The sequence below is a fragment of the Anomaloglossus baeobatrachus genome, chromosome 7 (genome assembly GCF_048569485.1).
Source record: "Anomaloglossus baeobatrachus isolate aAnoBae1 chromosome 7, aAnoBae1.hap1, whole genome shotgun sequence".
In the NCBI taxonomy this organism is placed as follows: domain Eukaryota; kingdom Metazoa; phylum Chordata; class Amphibia; order Anura; family Aromobatidae; genus Anomaloglossus; species Anomaloglossus baeobatrachus.
In genome coordinates, this window is record NC_134359.1 from 138,540,583 (window position 1) to 138,567,233 (window position 26,651).

Sequence of the window (26,651 nt, forward strand, 5' to 3'; positions counted from 1 at the left end):
ACTAATATTCTTAAGAGGCATAATCAATCTCAAAATAACTCTGTTATTGGTCATAGGCCAAGACACAATAAGTACAGTGTAGGCTGCGCGCACATCAGAGGTATTCTGCCGCACTGCAGGATCCGGCACAAGTGCAGTACTGTTCTATGCAGTTATTAATATTATCATTATCATTATAGCGCCATTAATTCCATGGCGCTTTACAAGTGAAAAAGGGTATACATAAAAACTAGTACAACAATCATTAACCGTACAAAACAGATTGGTACAGGAGGAGAGAGGACCCTGCCTGTGAGGGCTCACAGTCTACAGGGAATAGGTGAGGGTACAATAGGTGAGGACAAAGCCGATTGCGCAGTGGTGTACTGGACTGAGGGTTATTGTAGGTTGTAGGCTTGTCAGAAGAGGTGGGTCTTCAGGTTCATCTTGAAGCTTTTCACGGTAGGACAGAGTCTGATTTGCTGGGGTAGAGCGTAACAGAGTATGGTGGACACACAGGAGAAATCTTGTATGCGATTGTGGAAAGAGGAGATAAGAGAGGAGTAGAGAAGGAGATCTTGTGAGGATCTGAGGTTGCGTGCAGGTAGGTACCGGGAGACTAGGTCACAGATGTAAGGAGGAGACAGGTTGTGGATGGCTTTGTAGGTCATGGTTAATGTTTTGAACTGGAGTCTTTGGGCAATGGGAAGCCAGTGAAGGGATTGGCAGAGTGGTGAGGCTGGGGAATAGCGAGGGGAGAGGTGGATTAAGCGGGCTGCAGAGTTCAGAATAAATTGGAGGGGTGCAAGAGTGTTGGAAGGGAGGCCAGAGAGCAGGAGGTTGCAGCAGTTGAGGCGGGAGATGATGAGGGCATGTCATGTACTAATGTTTTTGCTGATTCTTTGTTAAGGAAGGCACGGATCCAGGAGATATTTTTGAGTTGTAGTCGGCATGAGGTGAAGAGGGCTTGGATGTGCGGCTTGAAGGATAGACCAGAGTCGAGGATTACTCCAAGGCAACAAGCTTGTGTGACTGGGGAGAGCAAGCAGCTATCAACTTTGATGGATAGGCTTGGTGGAGGAGTTGAATGAGGAGGAGGAAAGACAATGAATTCTGTTTTGTCCATGTTTAGCTTTAGGAATCGCGCGGAGAAGAAGGATGAAATAGCAGAGAGAGACATTGTGGGATTTTGGTTAGTAAGGAGGTAATGTCAGGTCCAGGCCAAAGGTGTAGATGGAGAACAGCAAGGGTCCAAGAACTGAACCTTGGGGTCACCAACAGATAGAGGATGGGATGAGGAGGTGGTGTGGGAGTGGGAGACACAGAAAGTTCAGTCGGTTAGGTATGAAGCAATCCAAGATAGGACCAAGTCTGTGATGCCCAGAGAGGAGAGAATCAGTAAAAGGAGGGAGTGGTCTACTGTGTCGAAGGCAGAGGACAGGTCCAGGAGAAGGAGGACAGTAGAGTTGCTTGGCTTTTGCGGTTAGTAGGTCGTTAGTGACTTTGGTTAGGGCAGTTTCAGTAGAGTGATGCGGTCGGAAGCCAGATTGTAGCTGGTCAAAGAGGGAGCAGGAGGAGAGGTATGAGGACAGTTGAAGATTGATATGCTGTTCCAGTAGTTTTGAGGCATAGGGGAGAAAGGATATGGGGCAGTAGCTAGACACAGAAGATGGGTCAAGAGAGGGCTTCTTAAGGATGGGTGTGATCGAAGCCTGTTTAAGGCCTCTTTCACACGTTCGTGAACAACCACGCACGTTTTTCTCGGACATGTCAGAGGTACGTTTAGCCCTCCGTGAGCAGTGTTTATGGGCTACGTGTGTTCTCCGTGTGTTATCTGTGATAACACACGGAGAACGGGAACTTTCTACTCTCCTGTCCCTGGTGTCGCTGTCTGTGGTGCTGATCTTCGGTCTCCGGTCCTGTCGACTCCCCGCTGCTGCTGCTTCCGGCCGCAGTGAAGGGAATATTCAATTAGCATTAGTATAATGAGCGATGGTCGGAAGCAAGTGACAGCAGCGGCAGAGACAGCAGGGCTGGAGAAGGTGCATAAAGTTTTTTGTTTTTTTTTTTCTCACAGACACGTCTTCTCTCCGGTGCGTGTCACACGGAATATGTCGGCGTGAGAAACACACGGACACAAGTAAGTATGAAACGGACACATGTTCCGTGTGCAAATACTTACGTGTGTCCAAAACCATAGGAATACCTAGGTCTACGTGAGTACGTGTCTCCGGTACGTGAGAAAACTGCCAAACACGTACTGGAGGCACGTACGTGTGAAAGAGGCCTAAAGCATGAAGGGAATACACCAGTTGATAGTGATAGGTTGAAGGACTGCGGTGATGTTGGGGATGAGTTGCGATGGGAGCGGGTCAAGTGCACAGGTGGTTAGATGTTATCTTGAGAGTAGAGTGGAAAGATGATCTGTCATGGGGAAGAAGCTGGATTTGGAGGAAAAGGGCTGAGTAGCTATGATGAGGGGCTGTGGGGATTGTGGGCCAAAGCTTGTTCTGATGTTGTCAATCTTCTGCTTGAAGAAAGAGGCAAAGTCTTCAGCTGAGATGAGAGGAGAAGGAGGTGGTGCTTGGGGATGGAGGAGAGAATTGAAAGTGTTGAATAGTTGTTTACGGTTGTGAGATAGAAAAGATATGAATGATGAGAAGTAGCCTTGTTTTGCAGCAGTGAGTGCAGACTTTAAAGTGGTGAGGGACTCTTTATATGCAACAAAGTGGTCAGTGGAATGAGACCTCTTCCATCTGCGTTCAGTAATTCTGGAAGCCCGTCTCAGTTCTTTAGTCTGGCTTGTGTGCCAAGGTTGCCTGTTGATTGTACAAGTTTTGGTATGTGAGAGGGGGCAGCCAATTCAAGAGCTGCAGAGATGGTAGTGTTATATAAAGTGGCTGCAGCATTTGCATTGTGTAAGAATGCAATGTCTGCGAGAGGGAGAAGGGACTGAGAAAGGGAGTGTAAATCAAGGCGATTGAGATTTCTGCGAGGGTGCGAAAGTTTTTTTAAGAGGGGGTTGTGTATTTGGAGAAGAGAGGGAAGAGAATGTTAGTAGGTTGTGGTCAGACAAAAGTAGAGGTGAGCTAGAGAGGTTAGATAAGGAACAGAGACAAGTAAAGATGAGGTCCAGCATGTGGCCATCTTTGTGAGTGGCTGAAGACCATTGAGTGAGGCAGAAAGAGGAAGTGAATGTTAAAAGTTTAGAGACAGATGACTGAGAAGTCTCAGTGGGAATGTTGAAATCGTCCATGATGATAGTGGGGATGTCGGTGGAAAGGAAGTGTAGTAGCCAGGTGGTGAAATGGTCAAAAAAGGTGGTGGCTGGCTCTGGCGGGCGATAGATGACAGCCAGTTGGAGATTGGAGGGAGACTAAATCTGGATGGAGTGCACCTCAAAAGTGGCGAGAGTAACAGACAGTGGCAGTGGAATTGGTGTATAGGAGCATTGGTCGGACAGAAGCAAACCAACTCCTCTACTATGCTTGTTAATGGGGTGGGGGGTTCAATGGAATCATGGCAAGATAAGGTCACATGCAGCCGCATGTGACCTTATCGCGCTTCCATTGAACTGTATTGAATTGCACTACATTTGTGATGGATCCGGCAGTGCGGCAGAATACCGTTGATGTGAAAGCAGCCTAAGTCACAGTACAAATGTCTTCTTTTTTCACTGGGTACACTAACGTGTTTCGCATGTCACTTCTTCAGGTAGTGATGTTACATCTAATCTCCAAGCTACAAACTGTCAGATTTTTGTTTGAGCTGCATGGGCTGCCCCAATGTTTTCCAAATCTATTAAGATGCTATAAAAAAAATATATGGTGCCTCTTACTATTACACTCTGAGATTAAGACCAATATAGGACATGCCAGTCTCCAGTAAATGTGCCCATGAGGACTGCCAGATAATTAGGATCTTTCAACTATCATCACCATATAAAAGGTTTGTTTCATACATTCGAAAATTATTTCTTATAAGTAATGAAGCTTTTCTTTAAACTTTTTCAATATGGCTGTTGTATTCAGGAAATCATTTTACATTAACCCTATCCAGTTTGGTTAGCGCAGTAACCTTTACCAGGAGCGTCATGACTGCATTAGACTATCTGCCACCTAAACATAACAATGGGAAAAAAATTCCAGACACTTCAGATTGTTTTCAAAAATGTTGTATAAGACCTCGCCTCTGCTTCTTTTCACACAAACCTCCATTCCCATCAGACGTGGACGCATTTCTCAGCCCATGTCAAAGTTTTGATTTGAGAAAGAGAGGGGAAACAGTACAAAAAAATACAGCTTCATTCATCTTAAAGTGCAGGAGAAAAAAATCTGGTCCTACCAACTTGTTTCCTTATCAGTAGGCCATTGTCAATCAATTAATGGAGACAGCTGGAGTCTGTGGAGCTGGAATTAGGGAAAAAAAGACAATGGTCTACCCTGAGCTATTACAATTTAATCACTTTAACTAAACAAATAAGGCAATCCTGAGCTGCTGGCATGTCAAGGGAACTCAGGACAAAAAGAAAACTTCAACAAGCATTGGTCTTTACTTGCTTCCCCCTTTGGCAGGACAAGAGAGGGTTATTACTGTAGCTTTAAGTTCCATCTTTGTGTTTCTTGTCTTTGATTCCCATTCGGACCTTGCCACTTTCTGGCACTAATTTGTCAAACTAAACAAAGAAAGGATTTGTACCTCCTGTAAGTTCTCAATTAGAACTGGCTTCGTCTGTATTATGCACCATTCACTAAGAACACAATGACTATAATTACTGGAATTTGCACTAAATGACTGAAGAATTTGCAGTGAAGCCCTTCTCTCCCCAACGACTGTTTGCTGCTCTCACAACTGGAGGGGTAAGAATTAAAATCTTGGTTCATACTATTTAGAATTGACAGTGGATACCATTTAGGGTTAAGCAACAATAGTAGAAGGGATGAAGACTTGAACTCCACACTCGATGGAAACGTTCAGCCCTGGGCTTGTCCGGGAGTCACTTTTTATTTCTCACAGTGTAGAAAAGTTGTTGGGAACGTAAATTTCTACCTTCTTCGTATGTCCGCCACACCTACAAAATATTTTATCCATGCTCTTTTTGCATCGACCAAAACTAAATCTAACATTTTACAAAAATCAAATAGGTCAACAGCAAAATCACACAGCGTTTAATAAAAAAGAAAAAGAAATAATCACCATACAATGTACTGCAAAACAAGAAGAAAAGAACTGAAAAAAGACCCATAATTCTGAGATAGCTTTATGGGCTTTATTTTCCAGGGTTCATCAACTGATAAAAATCACCTGGTATCACAATTCTTCAGGTCAGTGTGATTACAGACCTGAATTACAAAACATGTAATACATATATCATTTTTCGTGCGTACGGAAAGTTTTCAGACCCCTTTAAATTTTTCAGTCTCTGTTTCATTGCAGCCATTTGGTAAATTCAAAAAAATTCATTTTTTTCTCATTAATGTACACTCTGCATCCCATCTTGACAGAAAAAAAACAATTGATACATTTGCAAAAATTTCTACAAACAAGAAAAACTGAAATATCACATGGTCAAAAGTATTCAGACCCTTTGCTCAGTATTGAGTAGAAGCACCTTTTTGAGCTAGTACAGCCATGAGTCTTCTTGAGAATGATGCAACAAGTTTTTCACACCTGGATTTGGTGATCCTCTGCCATTCTTCCTTTCAAATCCTCTCTAGTTCCGTCAGGTTGGATGGTGAACATTGGTGGATAGCCATTTTCAGGTCTCTCCAGAGATGTTCAGTTGGGTTTAGGTTAGGACTTTGACTGGGTCAATCAAGACTGGTCACATAGTTGTTCTGAAGCCATTCCTTTGTTATTTTAACTGTGTGCTTAGGGTCATTGTCTTGTTGGAAGGTGAACCTTGAGGTCCAGAGCACTCTGGAAGAGGTTTTCTTCCAGGATATCTCTGCACTTGGCCGCATTCATCTTTCCTTCAATTGCAAACAAACAGTCGTCCTATCCCTGAAGCTCAAAAACACCCCCATAGCATGATGCTGCCACCACCATGTTTCACGGTTGGGATTGTATTGGGCAGGTGATGAGCAGTGCCTGGTTTTCTCCACACATACCACTTAGAATTATCACCAAAAAGTGCTATCTTTGTCTCATCAGACCAGAGAATCTTATTTCTCATAGTCTGGGAGTCCTTCATGTGTTTTTTTTCCAAACTCTGTGCGGGCTTTCATATGTCTTGCACAGAGGAGAGGCTTCCGTTGGGTCACTCTGCCATAAAGGCCCGACTGGTGGAGGGCTGCAGTGATAGTTGACTTTGTGAAACTTTATCCCATCTCCCTACTGCATCTCTGAAGCTCAACCACAGTGATCTTGGGTTCTTTTTTACCTTTCTCATCAAGGCTCTTCTCCCAGGATTGCTCAGTTTGGTTGGATGGCTAGGTCTAGGAAGAGTTCTGGTGGTCCCAAACGTCTTCCATTTAAGGATTATGGACATCACTGTGCTCTTAAGACCCTTGAGTACTGCAGAAATTCTTTTGTAACCTTGGCCAGATCTTTGCTTTGCCACAATTCTGTCTCTGAGCTCCTTAGGCAGTTCCTTTGACCTCATGATTCTCATTTGGTCTGACATGCACTGTGAGCTGTGAGGTCTTGTATAGACAGGTGTTTGCCTTTCCAAATCAAGTCCTATCAGTTTAATTAAAAACACAGCTGGACTCCAATGAAGGAGTAGAACCATCTCAAAGAGGATCACAAAGAAATGGGCAGCATGTGACTTAAATAGGAGTGTCTGAGGCAAATGGTCTGAATACTTATGATCATATGATATTTCAGTTTTTCTTGTTTAATAAATTTGCAAAAAAATCTACATTTGTTTTTTTCTGTCAAGATGGGGTGCACAGTGTACATTAATGAGAAAAAAAATGAACTTTTTGAATTTACCAAATGGCTGCAATGAAACAAAGTGAAAAATTTAAAGGGGTCTGAATACTTTCTGTACCCACTGTATTTATACACACACACCCACACACAGATACATTACTCACAAAAAGTTAGGGATATTTGAATTTCGGGTGAAATATCAGGATGATCCTAAAATGCACTATAACCTTTTCAAGTGAACTTAAAGGGGTTATCCGGCTTATTTTGACTTTTTTTTTATTATTACCCTATTGGGCTACATTGGGGCAGGTAAATAGATAGTGACCACTTACCTGCCCTGTTGTCAGCCCCTCTCCCACGGCACAGAGTGGTCATGTGACCGCTCCTGACGCGATTTTGCTGCTTCCGGTCATTTCATGTTAACATGGGCAGGACCATGTTGACATGCAAATCTGGGAACAGCATGTTGCCGCCCTGCTGGGCGGGTACAGTGCGTGGAGTCACCGCCCCCTTCCCTGCACCCTCCCACACATTCCCCCGCACCCCATACTCTCCCCGCCCATGGTGTCACCGCCAGCACCGGGCCCCCTGCTTACAGTACTTAGGATAGCAGGAGTGCCCGTGCAGTCTGTGTCCCGCTCCCTGCCAGCCCCGCGGCTGCTCGCACTGCAGTGTATCAGCAGCCTCTCACAGTGCGTGCAGCCACGGGGATGACTAGGGCTGCTGGCAGGAGGTTAGATGAGGTCATTACCTCCTGTGACGATCTCCTCTGCCGACGTCAGTGCCGTCACTGCCTTCTATGCCCACCGCATTCACACGTCACGTCTCGCGGGCGGCCCGAGACTGTCACTAGCGGTGATGTCACAGGCTCTCGCGATACTGCTGAGAATGCGGTGGGCATAGAAGTCAGTTGAATTTCGGGCGCTGACGTCAGTAGAGCAGGAGATCGTCACTGCAGGTAATGATCTCATCTAACCTCCTGACAGCACCACTCGTCATCCCCTGTAGTGACCTGGGCTATTGATGTTAGCTCAGGTCACTGCACTGGTCTCCCAGACAATGGGGAACATTCTGTTCTTCATTGACTGGGACATTGACTATGGTATGGATTGTCGTGGGACCCCCTTATTGGATTACGCCGGACCCTGATTTTACTGTTCTTTTCAATAAATTGGTGAAAGAGGGAATGTTTTGGGCAGTGTTTTTTCAAATAAAACTTATTTTGTTGTCTATTTTTTTTTTTTTTATTACTGACTGGGTTGGTGATATTGGGTATCTGATAGACGCGTGACATCACCAACTGCTGGGCTTGATGCCAGGCGACATTACACATCTGGCATCAACCCCGTAAATTACCCCGTTTGCAACCGCACCAGGGCAACAGGATGAGTTGGGGCGAAGCGCCAGGATTGGCACATCTAATGGATGTGCCACTTCTGGGGCGGCCGTAGCCTGCTATTTTTAGGCTGGGGAGTGTCCAATAACAGTGGAACTCCCTAGTCTGAGAATACCAGACCATAACTGTCCGCTTTACCTTGGCTGGTGATCCAATTTGGGGGGGACCCCACGTTTTTTGTTTTAAATTATTTATATAAATTTAAAATAACAGTGTAAGGTGCCCTCTGTTTTGGATTACCAGCCAAGGTGACACTGGCAGCTATGGTTTGTAGGCTGCAGCCGTCTGCTTTACCCTAGCTGGCTACAAAAGATAGGGGGGACCCCACGTCGTTTTTTTTTTATTATTTATTTTTTGGCTAAATACAAGGCTCAGCACCCTTTAGTGCCACATGAAAATCACTAAAGGGTGCCAGCTTCGAATATGCAGGGAGGTGGGACATTATATAGGTCTTTCTCATCTATCTATCTATCTATCTATCTATCTCATTCATTCATCCGTCTATCTCTCTGTCTCTATATCTATCTATCCATCTCTATATCTACACATCTATCTTTCTTGCTGCTTCCGTTTTTTACGGTCCGCAAAAAAATGGAAGGCACACGGATGACACGGATGCATCCGTGAAAAAAACGGACCTTTTTTGCGGATCGCAAAAACGGAATGGTCATGTGAATGTAGCCTACATGTGTTCCCTATGGGGGTAGGGGTCGGTACAGAACGATGGTGGGGGGGGGGTTCGGTACAGAGCGTCGTTTGTGTTTGTGTGTGTGGGGGGGGAGGGTTGCAGAGCCCGATGTGTGTGGGGGGCGCAGAGCCCGATGTGTGTGGGGGGGCGCAGAGCCCGATGTGTGTGGGGGGGCGCAGAGCCCGATGTGTGTGGGGGGGCGCAGAGCCCGATGTGTGTGGGGGGGCGCAGAGCCCGATGTGTGTGGGGGGGGGGCGCAAAGCCCGATGTGTGTGGGGGGGGGGGCGCAGAGCCCGATGTGTGTGGGGGGGGGCGCAGAGCCCGATGTGTGTGGGGGGGCGCAGAGCCTGATGTGGGGCTGTGATTTCCAATGCTAGAGTGATAACAGGTCAGGTGCTGGGGCAGAATACTGACAGGGAATGTGTGTGCAGGGGGCGGGCAGGGAGCAAGGCTGGACAGTGAGGGCGGGCAGGGGGCGAGCCTGGACACTGAGGCCGGGCGGTGCCAGCTCTGACTGGGAGGTGTGTCACAGGAAGAGGTCAGTTTGCTGGAGCTGAATGTAAACAAGGAGCTGCAGAGAATAAAGGGATAATTCAAGAGGAACAGAAGTTAGAAAACAAAAAATAACAATGTTGGGGTGATTTATATGACAATACAGCACAGATAAACTCAAAAATGTTTGGTAAGCTAATGTCGGACAACTCCTTTAATGTGGTTGTACATTGATAACCTATCTTTAGGATTTAACATCAATATGTGATCATCCGGGATCCAACACCCGGCATCCCCGCTTATCAGCTATTCTCGGTGTAGGCGGTGGCAATAGGCAGCTGGAAATGCTCAATTCCGGAGCTGCCCAATTAGTGGCTAGCGGCTGCGGTCGGGTGTGGAGACACGAGGCTCAATGAGTGCTCTTGTCCGCTGGCCAGGCTGTCTTCAGAAAGACTGCACAGGCCAGGGCTCATCCCACTGAACACCTGCACTTCTTCCCAGAGGGCAGAACACTAAGACAACATAGGGAGAGGGAACCACAAACTGCTAAGATTTTATTGGTTTATCAACAGGCAAAAACATATAATAATAATAATAATAATAATAATTTTATTCATTTATATAGCGCTATTAATTCCATAGCACTTTACATACATTGGCAACACTGTCCCCATTGGGGCTCACAATCTAGAGTCCCTATCTGTATGTCTTTGGAGTGTGGGAGGAAACCGGAGTACCCGGAGGAAACCCACGCAAACACGGGGAGAACATACAAACTCCTTGCAGATGGTATCGTACATTCCCTGCAAGAACACAAGATGGTACAAGTGACAGAGTCTCACCCATATGCTTGCTCAACAGGCATTAGAATCTTCTTGCCTTCGGGGCTTCCAGAGCCAATTATCCCACACAGCACCCTGCTTTCGGTGGGCACCCACTGAGATGAAATCGTGGTAAGCTCGATTGGGGATAGTTACCTTACAGGATGTATCTAGGCAGCAGGATCACAGGAGATGAAAAAGACAGCAGATGGGGGAGGGTGAGAGGTGGGAGAGGAAGCGCAGATCACGGGGGAGACAGGTGAGCAGTGCACAGATCACGGGGGTGAGAGGTGGTGGGAGAGCGGACAGCAGATCACGGGGGCGACCGGTGAGGGAGCCCACATCACGGGGGCGACCGGTGAGGGAGCGCACATCACGGGGGCGACCGGTGAGGGAGCGCACATCACGGGGGCGACCGGTGAGGGAGCGCACATCACGGGGGCGACCGGTGAGGGAGCGCACATCACGGGGGCGACCGGTGAGGGAGCGCACATCACGGGGGCGACCGGTGAGGGAGCGCACATCACGGGGGCGACCGGTGAGGGAGCGCACATCACGGGGGCGACCGGTGAGGGAGCGCACATCACGGGGGCGACCGGTGAGGGAGCGCACATCACGGGGGCGACCGGTGAGGGAGCGCACATCACGGAGGCGACCGGTGAGGGAGCGCACATCACGGGGGCGACCGGTGAGGGAGCGCACATCACGGGGGCGACCGGTGAGGGAGCGCACATCACGGAGGCGACCGGTGAGGGAGCGCACATCACGGGGGCGACCGGTGAGGGAGCGCACATCACGGGGGCGACAGGTGAGGGAGCGCACATCACGGGGGCGACAGGTGAGGGAGCGCACATCACGGGGGCGACAGGTGAGGGAGCGCACATCACGGGGGCGACCGGTGAGGGAGCGCACATCACGGGGGCGACAGGTGAGGGAGCGCACATCACGGGGCGACAGGTGAGGGAGCGCACATCACGGGGGCGACAGGTGAGGGAGCGCACATCACGGGGGCGACAGGTGAGGGAGCGCACATCACGGGGGCGACAGGTGAGGGAGCGCACATCACGGGGGCGACAGGTGAGGGAGCGCACATCACGGGGGCGACCGGTGAGGGAGCACACATCACGGGGGCGACAGGTGAGGGAGCGCACATCACGGGGCGACAGGTGAGGGAGCGCACATCACGGGGGCGACAGGTGAGGGAGCGCACATCACGGGGGCGACCGGTGAGGGAGCGCACATCACGGGGGCGACCGGTGAGCAGTGCACAGATCACGGGGGTGAGAGGTGGTGGGAGAGCGGACAGCAGATCACGGGGGCGACCGGTGAGGGAGCCCACATCACGGGGGCGACCGGTGAGGGAGCGCACATCACGGGGGCGACCGGTGAGGGAGCGCACATCACGGGGGCGACCGGTGAGGGAGCGCACATCACGGGGGCGACCGGTGAGGGAGCGCACATCACGGGGGCGACCGGTGAGGGAGCGCACATCACGGGGGCGACCGGTGAGGGAGCGCACATCACGGGGGCGACCGGTGAGGGAGCGCACATCACGGGGGCGACCGGTGAGGGAGCGCACATCACGGGGGCGACCGGTGAGGGAGCGCACATCACGGGGGCGACCGGTGAGGGAGCGCACATCACGGGGGCGACCGGTGAGGGAGCGCACATCACGGGGGCGACCGGTGAGGGAGCGCACATCACGGGGGCGACCGGTGAGGGAGCGCACATCACGGGGGCGACAGGTGAGGGAGCGCACATCACGGGGGCGACAGGTGAGGGAGCGCACATCACGGGGGCGACAGGTGAGGGAGCGCACATCACGGGGGCGACCGGTGAGGGAGCACACATCACGGGGGCGACAGGTGAGGGAGCGCACATCACGGGGCGACAGGTGAGGGAGCGCACATCACGGGGGCGACAGGTGAGGGAGCGCACATCACGGGGGCGACAGGTGAGGGAGCGCACATCACGGGGGCGACAGGTGAGGGAGCGCACATCACGGGGGTGACAGGTGAGGGAGCACACAGCCGATCACGAAGGGGAAGGGGCGGGCAGCCTATCACAGGGGTGAGAGGTGGGGGTGCGGGCAGCAGATCGGGGAGAGCGGCGGCGGATCAGGAGGCTTTTCACCAGTTTGATACAGTACAATGGCAGCGCGGCAACTTCGGGGTCCCATGCTCCGGTCCCATAACAGCATGGGACCAGAGCTTGTCGCCCTGCCATTGTACTGTTACACTCACTGTACTGGCGTGCTCAGGACCGACAAGTGAAGCTGAGGGGTGCGGTCACCGGCACCAGGTCCGCGGTGATTGGAGAGATCGGTCACAAGGCCAGTCTCTCCAATCAGAGCTGCTGGAGCAGGGGGAGGGTGATCCAGCTGAGGTCACCCAGCTCCAGCCAATGGCCAGTGCTACAGCTGCACTGATCAGGGCTGGATTTCAATGTTTCAACCACTTTCAATGGCTGAAACATTACAGTGGCTGTGATTGAGCGACATTCGTCAGCCAATCCCAGCCTCCGTAGGTCCGGGGAGGAGGCACCACCCCTCCTGAGGTCAGGTACAGGTCCCCTACTTCCCGAATCTGCGGTTTGTGTGAACCGATCGCACTCACCGGGGCTCCAGTGCTGCGGTTCCGCCATGATGGAAAGATCCGTCATGGGTCTTTATGTACCAGGGCACCATGACAGATCTTTCCGTCAAAAGTCGTGAAGGGGTTAATGGCAAAATTCACAACAGGTGTTTGATCCATGAAGGACCCAATGAATTTCAGGAATCAATTAGAATTGGTATTTAAAAACAGTTCTCTTAATCATGCTGTTCACATTTTGACATCAAGACCAAAAAAAACACCTAACAATTGATCAACTGAACTTCGCCATTGCGAGACTTCAAGCAGGATGTTCTCACATGGAAGTGGCCACTGAGCTCAGAATGTCACAGAGTGTCATCAGCAGATTGCAACAAAGATAAAGAGAGACTGGTAGAGCCACAGAAAGGCATAGACGTCCTTTGGCCATATCCCACACTGATGACAGCTTCGTTATGAACAATGCCCTTCAGAACCGGATAATTAATGCCAGACAACTAAAGGAAGTGATAGGCACTCAAGTGTCATGTCAGACAATTTAAAACCATTTACATCAGTGTGGTCTGCATGCTAGTCAACCTGCAAAGGTACGTAACCACACCACCAGGCACAGGCGTCATTATCTTGCTGGACGATGGACCAGTGAGTCTCAGTGCCGTTTACTAATGAAACTTGATTCATGCTGAGCAGAAATGATGGCCGCCATCGATTTTGGCAACGTCAAGGAGACAGCTATGCATCAGCCACTATTGTCACCATATGAGGGCCTTTGGTGGTGGTGGTCTTACAGTGTGGGCAGGTATATCTAGTCAGTACAGAACTGCCCTACACTTGAATAGCAAGCCCCTACTACTTGAATAACATCATAAATCCAGTCATTGTGCCTCTGTATGAACAAGACAGGTATAATTTCAGCTCATGGATGATAATACTCCAGGTCATCGAGGTCGCATCATTTCGCAACGGCTGCTGGATACTGGAGCATCTCAAATGGAGGTGACTACACTTTCTCCAGACCTGAATCTCATAGAAAACCTTTAAGATCAGCTGAGTTGCTGTGTATACGCTTGTAACTCTGTACCCTAGAACCTCATTGCCTTGAGGGCCTCTCTTCAAGAAGAGTAGGATGCCATGCCTCAACAGACAATAATTCGACTTAGGAACAGCAGGAGACTTTGTTGTCAACCTGTAATTAATGTTCAAGGCCACGTGACAAGTTATTGAGACAGTCACACTTTTTGGGGGGGTATACCCACCACTGTGGTTGGCTTTTTTTTCAATCCAGTGTTTGAGATGAGGAAATCACCATTGCATGCTTCCACTTAAATGTCCTACTTTCAAGATAAACTAATCACTGTAGCGTGAACTTTTGCATTTTACATGAACGTAATCCGCACATTTTTGAGTAGCGTGTATAAATATACACACATATATATATATATAATATATACATACACACACATACACATACACACATACATACATACATATATAGCAATAGCAACAGCTATTTCAGTTTCATATATCTAATAACTGATGGACCGAGTAATATTTCTGGATTGAAATGAGGTTTATTGTACTAACAGAAAATGTGCAATCCGCATTTAAACAAAATTTGACCGATGCAAAAGTATGGGCACATCCCATATATGGGGACAATCCACAGACCACCTCCAAAGACCTGCAGCTTCATCTTGCTGCAGATGGTGTCAAATGTGCATCGGTCAACAATACAGCGCACGTTGCACAAGGAGAAGCTGTATGGGAGAGTGATGCGAAAGAAGCCGTTTCTGCAAGCACACCACAAACAGTCGCCTGAGGTATGCAAAAGCACATTTGGACAAGCCAGTTACATTTTGGAAGAAGGTCCTGTGGACTGATGAAACAAAGATTGAGTTGTTTGGTCATACAAAAAGGAGTTATGCATGGAGGCAAAAAGCACGGCATTCCAAGAAAAGCACTTGCTACCCACATTAAAATTTGGTGGAGGTTCCATCATGCTTTGGGGCTGTGTGGCCAATGCCGGCACCGGGAATCTTGTTAAAGTTGAAGGTCGCATGGATTCAACTCAGTATCAGCAGATTCTTGACAATAATGTGCAAGAATCAGTGACGAAGTGGAAGTTACGCAGGGGATGGATATTTCAGCAAGACAATGATCCAAAACACCGCTCCAAATCTACTCAGGCATTCATGCAGAGGAACAATTACAATGTTCTGGAATGGCCATCCCAGTCCCCAGACCTGAATATCATTGAACATCTGTAGGATTATTTGAAGCGTGCTGTCCATGCTCGGCGACCATCAAACTTAACTGAACTGAAATTGTTTTGTAAACAGGAATGGTCAAATATAGCTTCATCCAGGATCCAGAAACTCATTAAAAGCTATAGGAAGCGACTAGAGGCTGTTATTTTTGCAAAAGGAGGATTTACAAAATATTAATGTCACTTTTATGTTAAGAGGCCCATACTTTTGCACCGGTCAAATTTAGTTTAAATGCGGATTGCACATTTTCTGTTAGTACAATAAACCTCATTTCAATCCAGAAATATTACTCAGCCCATCAGTTATTAGATATATGAAACTGAAATAGCTGTTGCAAAAACCCAAATTGTTATAAAGAAAAAAGGTTAATATTAATTGGGGTGCCCAAACTTTTTCATATGACTGTGTATATATATATGTATATATATATATATATATATATATATATATATATATATATATATATATATATATATATATATATATATATATATATATACACACACACACACACACACACACACATACACATACATATATACATATATATATATATATATATATATATATATATATATACACACACACACACACACACACACACACACACACACACACCTATATTTCTTTTTTTTTGTTTTTCTGTTTTTTTTTTTTAATGTGGCGAAAAACAAAGTGAAAATGAGTATGAAAAAAGCTTTGGTGGTGTCGCCATGTGACAAAACCCTCAGCGGTTTCATTTTTTGCTCAATAAAGTTGTATGAAGATTTTTTTTTTTTTGCACCCTGAGCTGATATTTTTATTTATACCATCTTTAGATAAATAAGATTTTTACTAATTTCTTATACCATTCTTTTTGTGGTGTTGCAACGATTAAAAATATGCAATTCTGGAGTTTTGATTGGGGAAAAGGAGGGATGTTTTGTCATTTTTTAACTACCGTATTTATTTTTTTTTACCTTATTTGTTAGTCCCTTTAGGGAACTTGAAACTGTGACTGTCTGATCACCTATACTATTTACTGGAATACGACTGTATTGCAGTATACCGGTATAATAAAAATCACTTTCTGGTCACTTTATAGTAACCCCATAATTGCAGGCACAGAAGTCTTCAACAGGCCACGGCAACCCATCGGCCGTAGAACATCAAGACTATGTAGTGTAAATGCCACGGTCATAGATTAACAGCGACATTTAACAGGATAACAGAAGCGGGCGTAGCTCAGCTCCAGTCACTGCTGTATCAGGCAGATGAAGGCTAAATACCACAGCCATCATCTTCTGAGAACTTGCCAGACTTAGGGTACCTTCACACTTTAGCGATGCAGCAGTGATCCGACGAGCGATCTGACCTGGTCAGGATCGCTGCTGCATCGCTACATGGTCGCTGGTGAGCTGTCAAACAGGCAGATCTCACCAGCGACCAGTGACCAGCCCCCAGCCAGCAGCGACGTGCAAGCGACGCTGCGCTTGCACGGAGCCGGCGTCTGGAAGCTGCGGACACTGGTAACTAAGGAAAACATCGGGTATGTATCGGGTATCAGCGATGTGTGCTTATCAGCGGGAGAACAACAATAAAAAAACGAACCAGAGCTGTGTGCAACGAGCAGCGATCTCACAGCAGGGGCCAGATCGCTGCTCAGTGTCACACACAGCGAGATCGCTAATGAGGTCACAAAAAACGTGACTCAGCAGCGATCTCAGTAGCGATCTCGCTGTGTGTGAAGTACCCCTTAGCCCCTGAACCCACTCCACACAACCTGAACTGACAAGCATTGCACATAAGGCGCTCGTTGCAGTGTGTTTTAAAGAGTACCTAAAATCACTTTATTAGGGCATTTCTTATTTATCATTCCTGTAAAAAGATTGAATCTGAGTCTGTGTGCCCATAAACAGTATTGACACTGTGTATTATTGCTGCATCAAAAATGCAGCATCTTAGGCCCTGTGCACACGTTATTTGAGGAGTTTTTTTTACCTCAGTATTTGAAAGCCAAAACAAGGATTGGGTAATAAATCCAGAAGTGGTCCCCGTGTTTCTATTACCCCTATCCTTCCTTTTCCACTGCTGGTTTTGGCTTATTAATACTGGAGGTAAAAAACTCACCAAATACTGACGTGGCCTTACAGTTCCAGTACAGTGAATAGGATTTATAGAAATCTCATACCCTCGGTTTTTACTCAGCGTAAACTGATCTGCAGTGTGTTTTTCAAAACCGCAGCATGTAAATTTCTTTTGTGGGTACACTGATTTTCATCTGCAGGTTTTCCTCATAGACTGGCGTTACATGCAGAAAAAATGCAGGTAAAAAACGCACATGCATTTTTAGTGCGTTCCTGTTGCGGAAATTCATGAAAAATGCATGTAATCCACAAAGATGTGTATCAATAAAGTTTTGTGAAAGCCAAATACCAGGATGTATGAAACACAAAGCAGCTTTATTTCTTGCACATTTTATTTTTTACAGGGTGCAGCCAGGCTCATCAATAGTGAATTATACACTAGGGGCCTGCACCTCTGTGTTGCACTGACAGAGTGCCGGGCAGCCGCATAATTGAATAGTAGGAGTGTAAAATAGGCTGGCGACTGGGCAATTTGCTTCATATATGTGTGACTTGCAACCTATTACAAGCTTCACAACAACTGCTGGCAAAAAAGGAAGTACATCCCTAAGTGAAAATGGCCAATTTGTGCAAAGTGTCACTATTTTGTGTGACCACCATTATTTTCAAGCACTGCCTTAACTTTTTTGGGCATGGAGTTCAGTAGAGCTTCACAAGAGCCACAGGCATCATCTTCTATCCTACATGACGACATCACGAAGCTGGTGGAAGTTAGAGGCCTTGTGCTCCTCCACCTTTTGTTTGCGGATGCCCCACAGATGCTCAATAGATCTGGAGACATACTTGGCCAGTTCGGGACCTTAACCCTCAGTTTCTTTAGCAAGACAGTGGTCATTTTGGAGGTGTGTTTGGGGTCAATATCATGTTGGAATACTGTCCTGTGGCCCAGTTTCCAAAGGGAGGGGATCATGCTCTGCTTCAAAAGGTCACACTACATGTTGGCATTCATGGTTCCCCAAACCATGACACTCCAACCACAATGCTTGACTGTAGGCAAGACACACTGTCTTTGTATTCCTCACATGGTTGCTGCCACATATGCTTGTCAACATCTGAACCAAATAAGTTTATCTTGGTCTCATCAGACCACAGGACATGGTTCTAGCAATCCATGTCATTAGTCTACTTGTCTTCAGCAAACTGTTGTGAGCTTTCTTGTGCATAATCTTTACAAGAGGCTTCCTTCTGGGACGACAGCCATGCAGACCAATTTGATGCAATGTATCGTGTATGGTCTGAGCACTGACAGAAGGACCCCGCCATCTCTTTATTAAAATCTGCAGCAATGCTGGCAGCACTCTTACGTCTATTTTGAAAAGACAACCTCTGGATAGGACGCTAAGCACTTGTCATCAACCAAAGACGTTGAGTGCAACGAGGCCTGTTCTGAGAGAAACCTGTTTTCTTAAACCGCTGTATGGTCTTGGCCTTTGTGCTGCAGCTTAGTTTGAAGGTGTTAACAATCATCTTTTAGCCTAGGCCATCTTTACGTAGAGCGACAATTCTTTTCTCAGATCTTCAGATAATTCTTTCCCATAAAGTGCCATGTTGAACCTCCAGAGACCAGTATGACAGCATGTGTGAGCGATAACATAACATGTAACACACTATTCACACCTGAGACTTTGTAACACTATCGAGTTCTATGACACCTAAGAGTGACACCTAAGAGGGAAAATGTATAATTGGGCACAATTTGGCCTTTTTCCCTTAGCGGTGTACTCACTTATTAGACATTATTGGCTGTGTGTTGAGTTATTTAGAGGGCACCAAATTTACACTGTTATACAAGCTGCACACTGACTACTGTACATTGTGTCAAAGTGTCATATCTTCACTATTGTCCTATGAAAAGATATGTTATTTAGAAAAATGTGGGGGTGTACTCACTTTTGTGATATACTCTATATACTGCAATAGCATGTATTATGGCATATAAGAAAAATGATCTTCTATGAAGCCTAGCCTGTTAATGGAATTTACAGTAGTACCAAGATAGCATCAATGGAGGCCTTCAACAGACCCCCCTCCCACTGCCATAGCAACCTACTGGCACCCCACAATCATGTTGCGATGGGGGCCATGGGTGCCCAATACATCATAACACCTGGATCATGCGTTTCAAACAGTGCTGTCAGATCAGAGAGAGCAACATTTATGAGGTTGAACAATGGTGAATGGAGCTCTCTCTGGTTACTGCTATTAGAGCCAGGTGCTGGCGGTTTAATACAGCCGGCATCCACTGTTTTTGGATTTGGTTTAGCTCCATTCATGGGCACCCAAAGTATGATTCATAGCTACATCAATTCCATGTACATCACACATTGGAAAAGTGTTAAAAACGTATTTTGCTTCTTTCAGCTACATTGCTCATGTAATATACACAACAGTGTATTATGCCTCAATACAATTAGGGGAGACCGGTGGGCCTTCACTACAGTCCACACCACCACAATCACATTTTGTGGGCACTGAGGGAGGTAACAGTTTTTTTTTATCTAACTCCTCAGATGCTATGGCCAATAAAAATGCTCCGAAACTAATTCTTGGAAAACATAAGTTTTTACTAAAACAGATGTAAGGAGAGTAAAACACCAAGTTGTAATCATATTCTGCTTCTGAAACATTAGGACTAAACACACAAACCTCGTTCTGCCAGGTTGGTAAAGTATCAAGGTGGTAAACCAAGCCTACACTAGATGACACGAAGACGAGGGCATCTGGAACTTCTTTCTCTACTTAGGATAGAACACATTTAATTCAACTGTAGTCAACTGAATATCTTACTTCTGAGTGTTCTGCTTACTCATTTCTCTGGTTATTTTAGGAGTTATTAAGTATTAATCCCTTCCCATAACTTTCTGTAGGTATAGTAGATGTAATAGCTGCTCGGGATCATTCTCTACTAACCAGAGCCGAGCTTGTAGATAGAGTGCCCTGCTCTTCAGACCCAACCTGTCTACATTAAGAAGATGCAGCAATTATGTAAATGGCTAATGAAGACATAATTATTGATACAGGTGTAACCATTACAGAGTGGTGCACTACAATTACCTTATACAAGCCTGATCTGTGTGTACGTCTAACAACTCAGCACCCTGTAAATATCTGATCATAGGTATTTTACACTTGACTTCCTCTAAGGCTGGTTTCACACTACGTCTTTTTAACATCCGTTGAAAACGTTATTTTAACGGAAGTACGGATCCTGTGCAAATCCGTTTTCACTTCAATGCATTTTCAATGGACTCGCGTCCACCTGCATTCGCATGCGTTTGCGTCCGTTAGACGCAGGATCCGTCCTTTTGCGTTATTTTAACATGTTTCAAAAACGCAACATGTAGCGTTTTTTTGCTTTGTCAAAATAACGCATCTCACAGGATCCTTCACATTGCGCCGCGAGCTGCAATGCATTTCAATGAGTGCTGGATCCTGCCTAGCAGAATGCGTTCAGTTGCGTTGTAACAGGATCCTGCTTTTGTACTGAGCAGGCCCAGAAAGTACTGAGCATGCCCAGAACCAGTCTCCAGTGATCTGTCTATCTCTCTACTCCCTCCCTCACCCCCTCTCTCTCTATCTCTGTCTTTCCCCCTTCCTCTCTCTCCCACCTGAGAGCTGCGGACACTCGTAACCAAGGTAAATATCGCGTAACCACTTCTCTTAGTTACCCGATGTTTACGTTGGTTACGTGTGCAGGCAGCCCTGCTCCTAGCAGCTGCAGACACTCGTAACCAAGATAAATATCGGGTATCCAAGGCCGACGTTTACCTTGGTTACCAGCGTCTGCAGCTGTCAGAAGCCTCCTCCCAGTCTAGCTCCCCTCACTCCCGATCACATGACTCCAATGCCCGCCCCTAAATATCCAGTGCAGGATCCTGCAAAATAACATATGCGTTTGCATACGTTATTTGCTGTAAAAGCAGGATCCGTACTTCCGCTAAAAAAACGTTTTCAGCGGATGTTAAAAAGACGTAGTGTGAAACTAGCCTTACTTTGCATTTCGTTTCCCCAGTCGTATCTTCTTTAATAATGATTTATTAGGGGCAAAGATCTAATAAAAAGTATCACTTCATCATGAATTGGAAGCCTGAAATCCACCTCTTATTGTGTCTTAGGCTGCCATGCCTGTCCATGCTCTTCAGAGAAACAAACCACCAACAGCATAACACACACAAAAAGACATCAACTAACACTAAACAAAAAACAATGTAACCTCCAGTAAAAAAGATGATATAACTACTTTGCAAATGAGCAAGGAGGACTCATGAAGTTCCCCTTTAAATGGCATTAAGTTCTTCCAATCAGAAATTGCAATGATTACCTGCACACTTGAAGCTCTGAGCTGTGAGGCCTCTTTCCAAGGCCAATGTTGTCAAGATTCCAAGAAAACTTGTGGTCACAGACTGGCGTTTGCTCTTCTGCAGCTCCCTTAAGGATAGCTGTTCTTTGGATTTATTCCTAAGAGGCACTAGTACATCCTGATCTGGCTTCCTAGCAACATTAGCAGCAGATATAACAGCATCCATCCATTCTTGTGCCCTCTGTCGGGTTTCAGTTCGAAGACGAAGTACATCTTGGGGAAAAATGACTTGGAAACAAGAATCGTATCCATCAAGTGTATCCATTTGCACAGATGTACATGTATCAATGTTGTAACTAATCAATGGGTCTTCATCCAAACAACTCGGCTGATAAGCTGTAAAGTGTGAGCTGGTAAGCACAAATGTGAAGGCTTTCCAATTATTTTGGAGTGTTAATCGATATAAAGTTCCTGTTTTTAAAATGTTTTTTTGATATCCATTGGACAAATTAATGGCCCTTGAAAGTACATTAGACGTATTTGTCAGGCTGTGAGTTTCCATATAGTCACTGTTATTGTCACTTGTGGTTTTTGATCTTGTTAGGACATCATGCTGAGGACTCATGTAATCTGGAACTAAAGTCAAAGCACGTACTCCCTCCCACAACTTTTGACCCCAGTCCAAGGCCTCCCAGGCTGAATCTGCCTTTAGTTGCAATTGACTGTTGTCGGACATTAAGACATCAACCAATTTAGTCTCATGGCTTCCAGTTATACTGATGCTTTCAATACGAGCAAGAGGATAAGCTGTAATAGCATTATGGTTACCACTGCTATCCGTACTGTAGATGTGAAGTTTATATTGAGTTATCTCAGCATAACAGCTCTTCCAAAAGCTTTCTTGAGTTTTCCGAGTTTCCAGGAATCCTTTTTTGAGTATATTTGGCAATATATGTTCTGTAAAATTAAAAAGATAGATTAGGTAAAAAATGTTAGTATAGTGGGCAAGATTTTGTTGCATTGTCACATAATATACAATACTGAAAACACAGGAAAAAAAGGTATTAATTTGTAAGCCTGATTGTGCAAGCACATAAATTGTGGTCCGATTCAATAAAGCTGGAGGGTGCAATGCACCACATTGGTTAATAATGGGGTTCCCTAATTTTGAAGACAAGAACAGTAGAGATTGCTGCTCTAATCTTCCCATTATTAAAGTGGTTGAACCCCTGGTGGAACCAAGGTAATGTTACGTCACCACCGGAGTCCGCTCCAGCGACCTCTGCTCCGATCGCCAGGCAACGCCGTGTTCCTGCGGTGGATGGTGCTGGTGATGGGAGAGGAGTCAATGCCAGCGGCACCGGTGGGCGCAGGCTCCGATCATCCACTGGGCTGGGTTATCTTGGGATCTGCAGTACCACTGGCTGACTGTGGGTGGAGTGTTTCTTCCAGATGAAGTTGCCAGCATTCAGCTACAGCCAATGGGAAGACACCACACCCTTCTTAGTTCCCCTCCTGTCTGCTGACCTCTGCCAGAGATAGTTCTGATTTCCTGGCTCCTGATCCGCCCTATTCTGTTTTGTGATTCCTGTGTGCTGACGTCTGCGTGTTTTCTGACTACCCTTCTGCCTGCTGTTTTTGTACTGCGCTGCCCGAATCGGATTTGACCTCTGCTACGTTTTCTGATTACGTCCTTGCCTGCCGATTCTGTCCCTGTTCTGCTATTCCTGGTTTGACCCTGCCTGACGACTACTCTCATCGGACTGCAGCCTTCCACAGGTAGTGATCTCCAGGGCCCTTTGTAATTCCAAATCCCTGTATAGAGGTTAAAGGGTTTCAGGGTTCTGGGGGTCCTGCTTGGTGAGTGGGTTCCCTCTAACCTGTCCATTACATCCCATCTGAGTCTGTTGATCCAGGCAGGCGTTACAGATAGAGCTGCCAAGCCATGATGTACAGTTATCATCCATAATAATTCCTAGCTTCATGGGTGGAGCCCCTTGATTTGTAATCTCTATGAACCTTTTTTAATAATCGTCAGTGAACTGTAGTTACGTCTGTTACAGGATAAGACACATTGTAAATAACACTAGTACTGACTAGTTGTGAAGAGAGAAACATATTTTTGTTACAATTACCATTGGTTTAGGAAATTAATTTTGTGTGTTGTATTTTCACAGGGATTATCTGTGACTATTTATTCTTTATACTAGGAGCCTAAGAACTAACGGGCAGGTAATTGCCACCTACCTGCCTGTTGTGGCAAACCGCCAATTTCCGCCAGGACACAGTGGCAGGCCACCCCTGCTGGCCATTCAGTAGCTTCTACTTCCACTCTACTCAGTTGACGAGGCGGGGACAGCTGACGTCATGCTGATTGACAGCCAGCTTCCCAACTGCGGGAATCCGGTTGTCAATCAACACAACGTCGGCAGTCACACTCCAATGACATAGGAGCTTGGAGGAGGAAGAGCTATTCTGTAGATGTGGTGCAGCTGAATAATTGGCAGGAGCGATCAATGACTGCACTGTACTGGCACCAGCTACAACAGACAGGCAGTTTCCTGTTATGATTCAGTAACCGAGGAGGATCAAAAATGCAGAAACCCAAAAAGTAACCAGAGTGGCTGGAACCTTAACAGACTGCAGACCTAATCCTGACACGCAACTAGAAGTAGCCGTGGGATGAAGTAGCCGGAGAACTAAATATTCTTACAGATAGAAATATAAGAAAAGCTAATCGGCCTCGGAGTAATCCCCAAAGATAAAGATAGCCCCCCACATGTAAAGACACTGGGGATATAGGAAAACACAATACAAAGCCAGAAAACAGATTCAGCAAAGATGAGGCCCAAACTATCTTTATAGGAAAGGATAGGAAAGAGCACTGTCTGCAGCCGTAAAAATCCTAATAAATCTCAGCACGCCTGATATGGAAAGACCCTGAGCCCACACAGGCTCTCCCCCACTATATCAGTACTCTGATGTTACTGGGATCAAAAAAACACTACTATAAATGAGGGACTGAATTTAATACCAAGCATGACAAAACACAATACATAGCAGAATCATGGAGCTGATTGTAGATTGTAAGCTCTCACGAGCAGGGTTGCCTTTTCTCTTTTATGATGCCCCTGAATTGTAAAGCGCTGCGGAATATGTTGGCACTATAGAAGATTATTATTTTTATTATTATTATTATTATTATTATTATTAAGTATACAGACACTCCCAGCAGGGAATGATCCAATTCCACCAAGAACTCCACACAGGCAAAATAGGAATCAAGCATTAGTATCAAAACAGAAAAAAACACCAAGAAACTGGAAACAATAAACAGAGGTACAAAGACCAACTTATCTGAGAGGAGTTCTGGTAGAGAAAAGGGCTGGTTTCAGAATGTCCTTAGCACACAGGAGATCAATTGAGCACCAGCAAGTAACAGGAGAAAACTACTCAGTTATATAGGCCCAATCTGAAAGGCCTGATTGCCAGTCCTCCACAGGTGTCTGGCTCTCATTCCACAAGTCAACTGCACCGCCAGCACTGACCACAAGAGGGAGCCCCAAACTGGAAAATTTATTCACAACAGTTTCCTGTGTTAGCTAAAAAAAAAAAAAAATGACAGGCTTTTAATTGCTATTGAGTCCTGGATAAACCCTTAGTGTTTGTGCCCACGATCAGGACTCACTGCATCCTGGACGCAGCGGGTCGTGACCTGTGAGGCTGAGAGTCTCCTCTGCAGGAGACCACAGCTGCTTGTGCCCACGATCAGGGTTCAGTGCGCTGCGGTCTCTCACTTGTGTTCTCCCTACGGAGGACGCATGCGAATCCGCAGCAAACAACTGACATGCTGCGGTCTGGAAAGACGCATCGCAGGTCAGTGTTTGCTGCAGAAAAAAAAAGCACAGTGGGCACGGGATTTCAAGAAATCCCGTCCATTCTGCTTGTACTGTACAACTCAGCGTTTTGGACACAGCTGAAACATGCTATGTCCAAAACACTGCAAACACTGATCGTGGGCACGCACCCTTAAGGGTATGTGCCCACAATCAGGACTCACTGCGTCTTGGACGCAGCGGGTCCAGACCTGCGGATCCGCAAGTCTCCTCCGCAGGAGAACGCACCTGCTTCTACCCACGATCACGGTTCGGGCGGCTGCAGTCTCTTGCTTGTGTTCTCCCTACGGAGGACACATGCGAATCCGCAGCAAACAATTGACATGCTGCGGTCTGGAAAGACGCACCGCAGGTCAATGTTTGCTGCAGAAAAAACAAGCATAGTTGGCATGGGATTTCTAGATATCCATCCACTATGCTTGTACTGTACAACACAGCGTTTTGGACGCAGCTGAGGCATGCTGCGTCCAAAACGCTGCACGCACTGATCATGGGCACACACCCTTAATGTATGTAGTGTTTCTGCTCACCTGGATCAGCTAGAATCTCTCTTGTGCCAAGATCACTTTTATATTGCACAGACAAATAAGAAAATATTGGTCCTATCATAGCTGGTCATTACAGAGAACCTTGGAAAGTGTAGTCCAACTGTCTTTAGGCTGTGGCTACATGGCAACTTTAGCTAAAACACAGGTCATGCAGTCAAAGGTCACTATAGGCTGATGTCACATCACCCATAGGTCAAGCTAATGAAGTTACATTGCAAAATGCAAGTCGTAAAAAAAAAATCCAAAGTTCAAGCTGTTTGAGACATGCTTGTCAAGATCAAAGAACGTTGAGGGTCACAATGTAACCCCATTTACTTGTATTATGTTGCAATATATAGCATTTATTTACTGACACTACAATTCTGGCATCATCTGCTTGTTACTAACTCACAGCGCAAGAAAAACAAAAATGACTTAACTGTTAGAGAAGAGCATCCCCTAAATGATTACATCTCACTGTACAGTTGGGTAGTCTCAAACTGGTTTTACCATATGTATTTCGGTTTCTCTCTATGATGAAACTAGACATCTAATGCACTATTTTGCCTTTTCGTAGCAATCTCAATGTATTTGAAGAAGAAAAACAATAGAGGCCATTACATTTCTTTGAAACTCACACTAATCCCCTTAAAGTGCACATAATGGTTATTCATTTAGCAACCATTTCACTT

At 46.1% G+C, this 26,651-nt stretch overlaps 1 protein-coding gene across 2 annotated transcripts in view; it reads right to left on the reverse strand.

Moving 5' to 3' along the window:
• PLEKHM3 (pleckstrin homology domain containing M3) overlaps positions 1–26,651 on the reverse strand; it is a 442,009-nt gene that overhangs the window by 276,183 nt on the left and 139,175 nt on the right. For both annotated transcript variants that reach the window (XM_075317729.1, XM_075317730.1), the window contains exon 3: positions 21,558–22,493. In XM_075317729.1, coding sequence (XP_075173844.1) covers positions 21,558–22,493 — 936 coding nt within the window. The remainder of the gene's footprint in view (positions 1–21,557; positions 22,494–26,651) is intronic.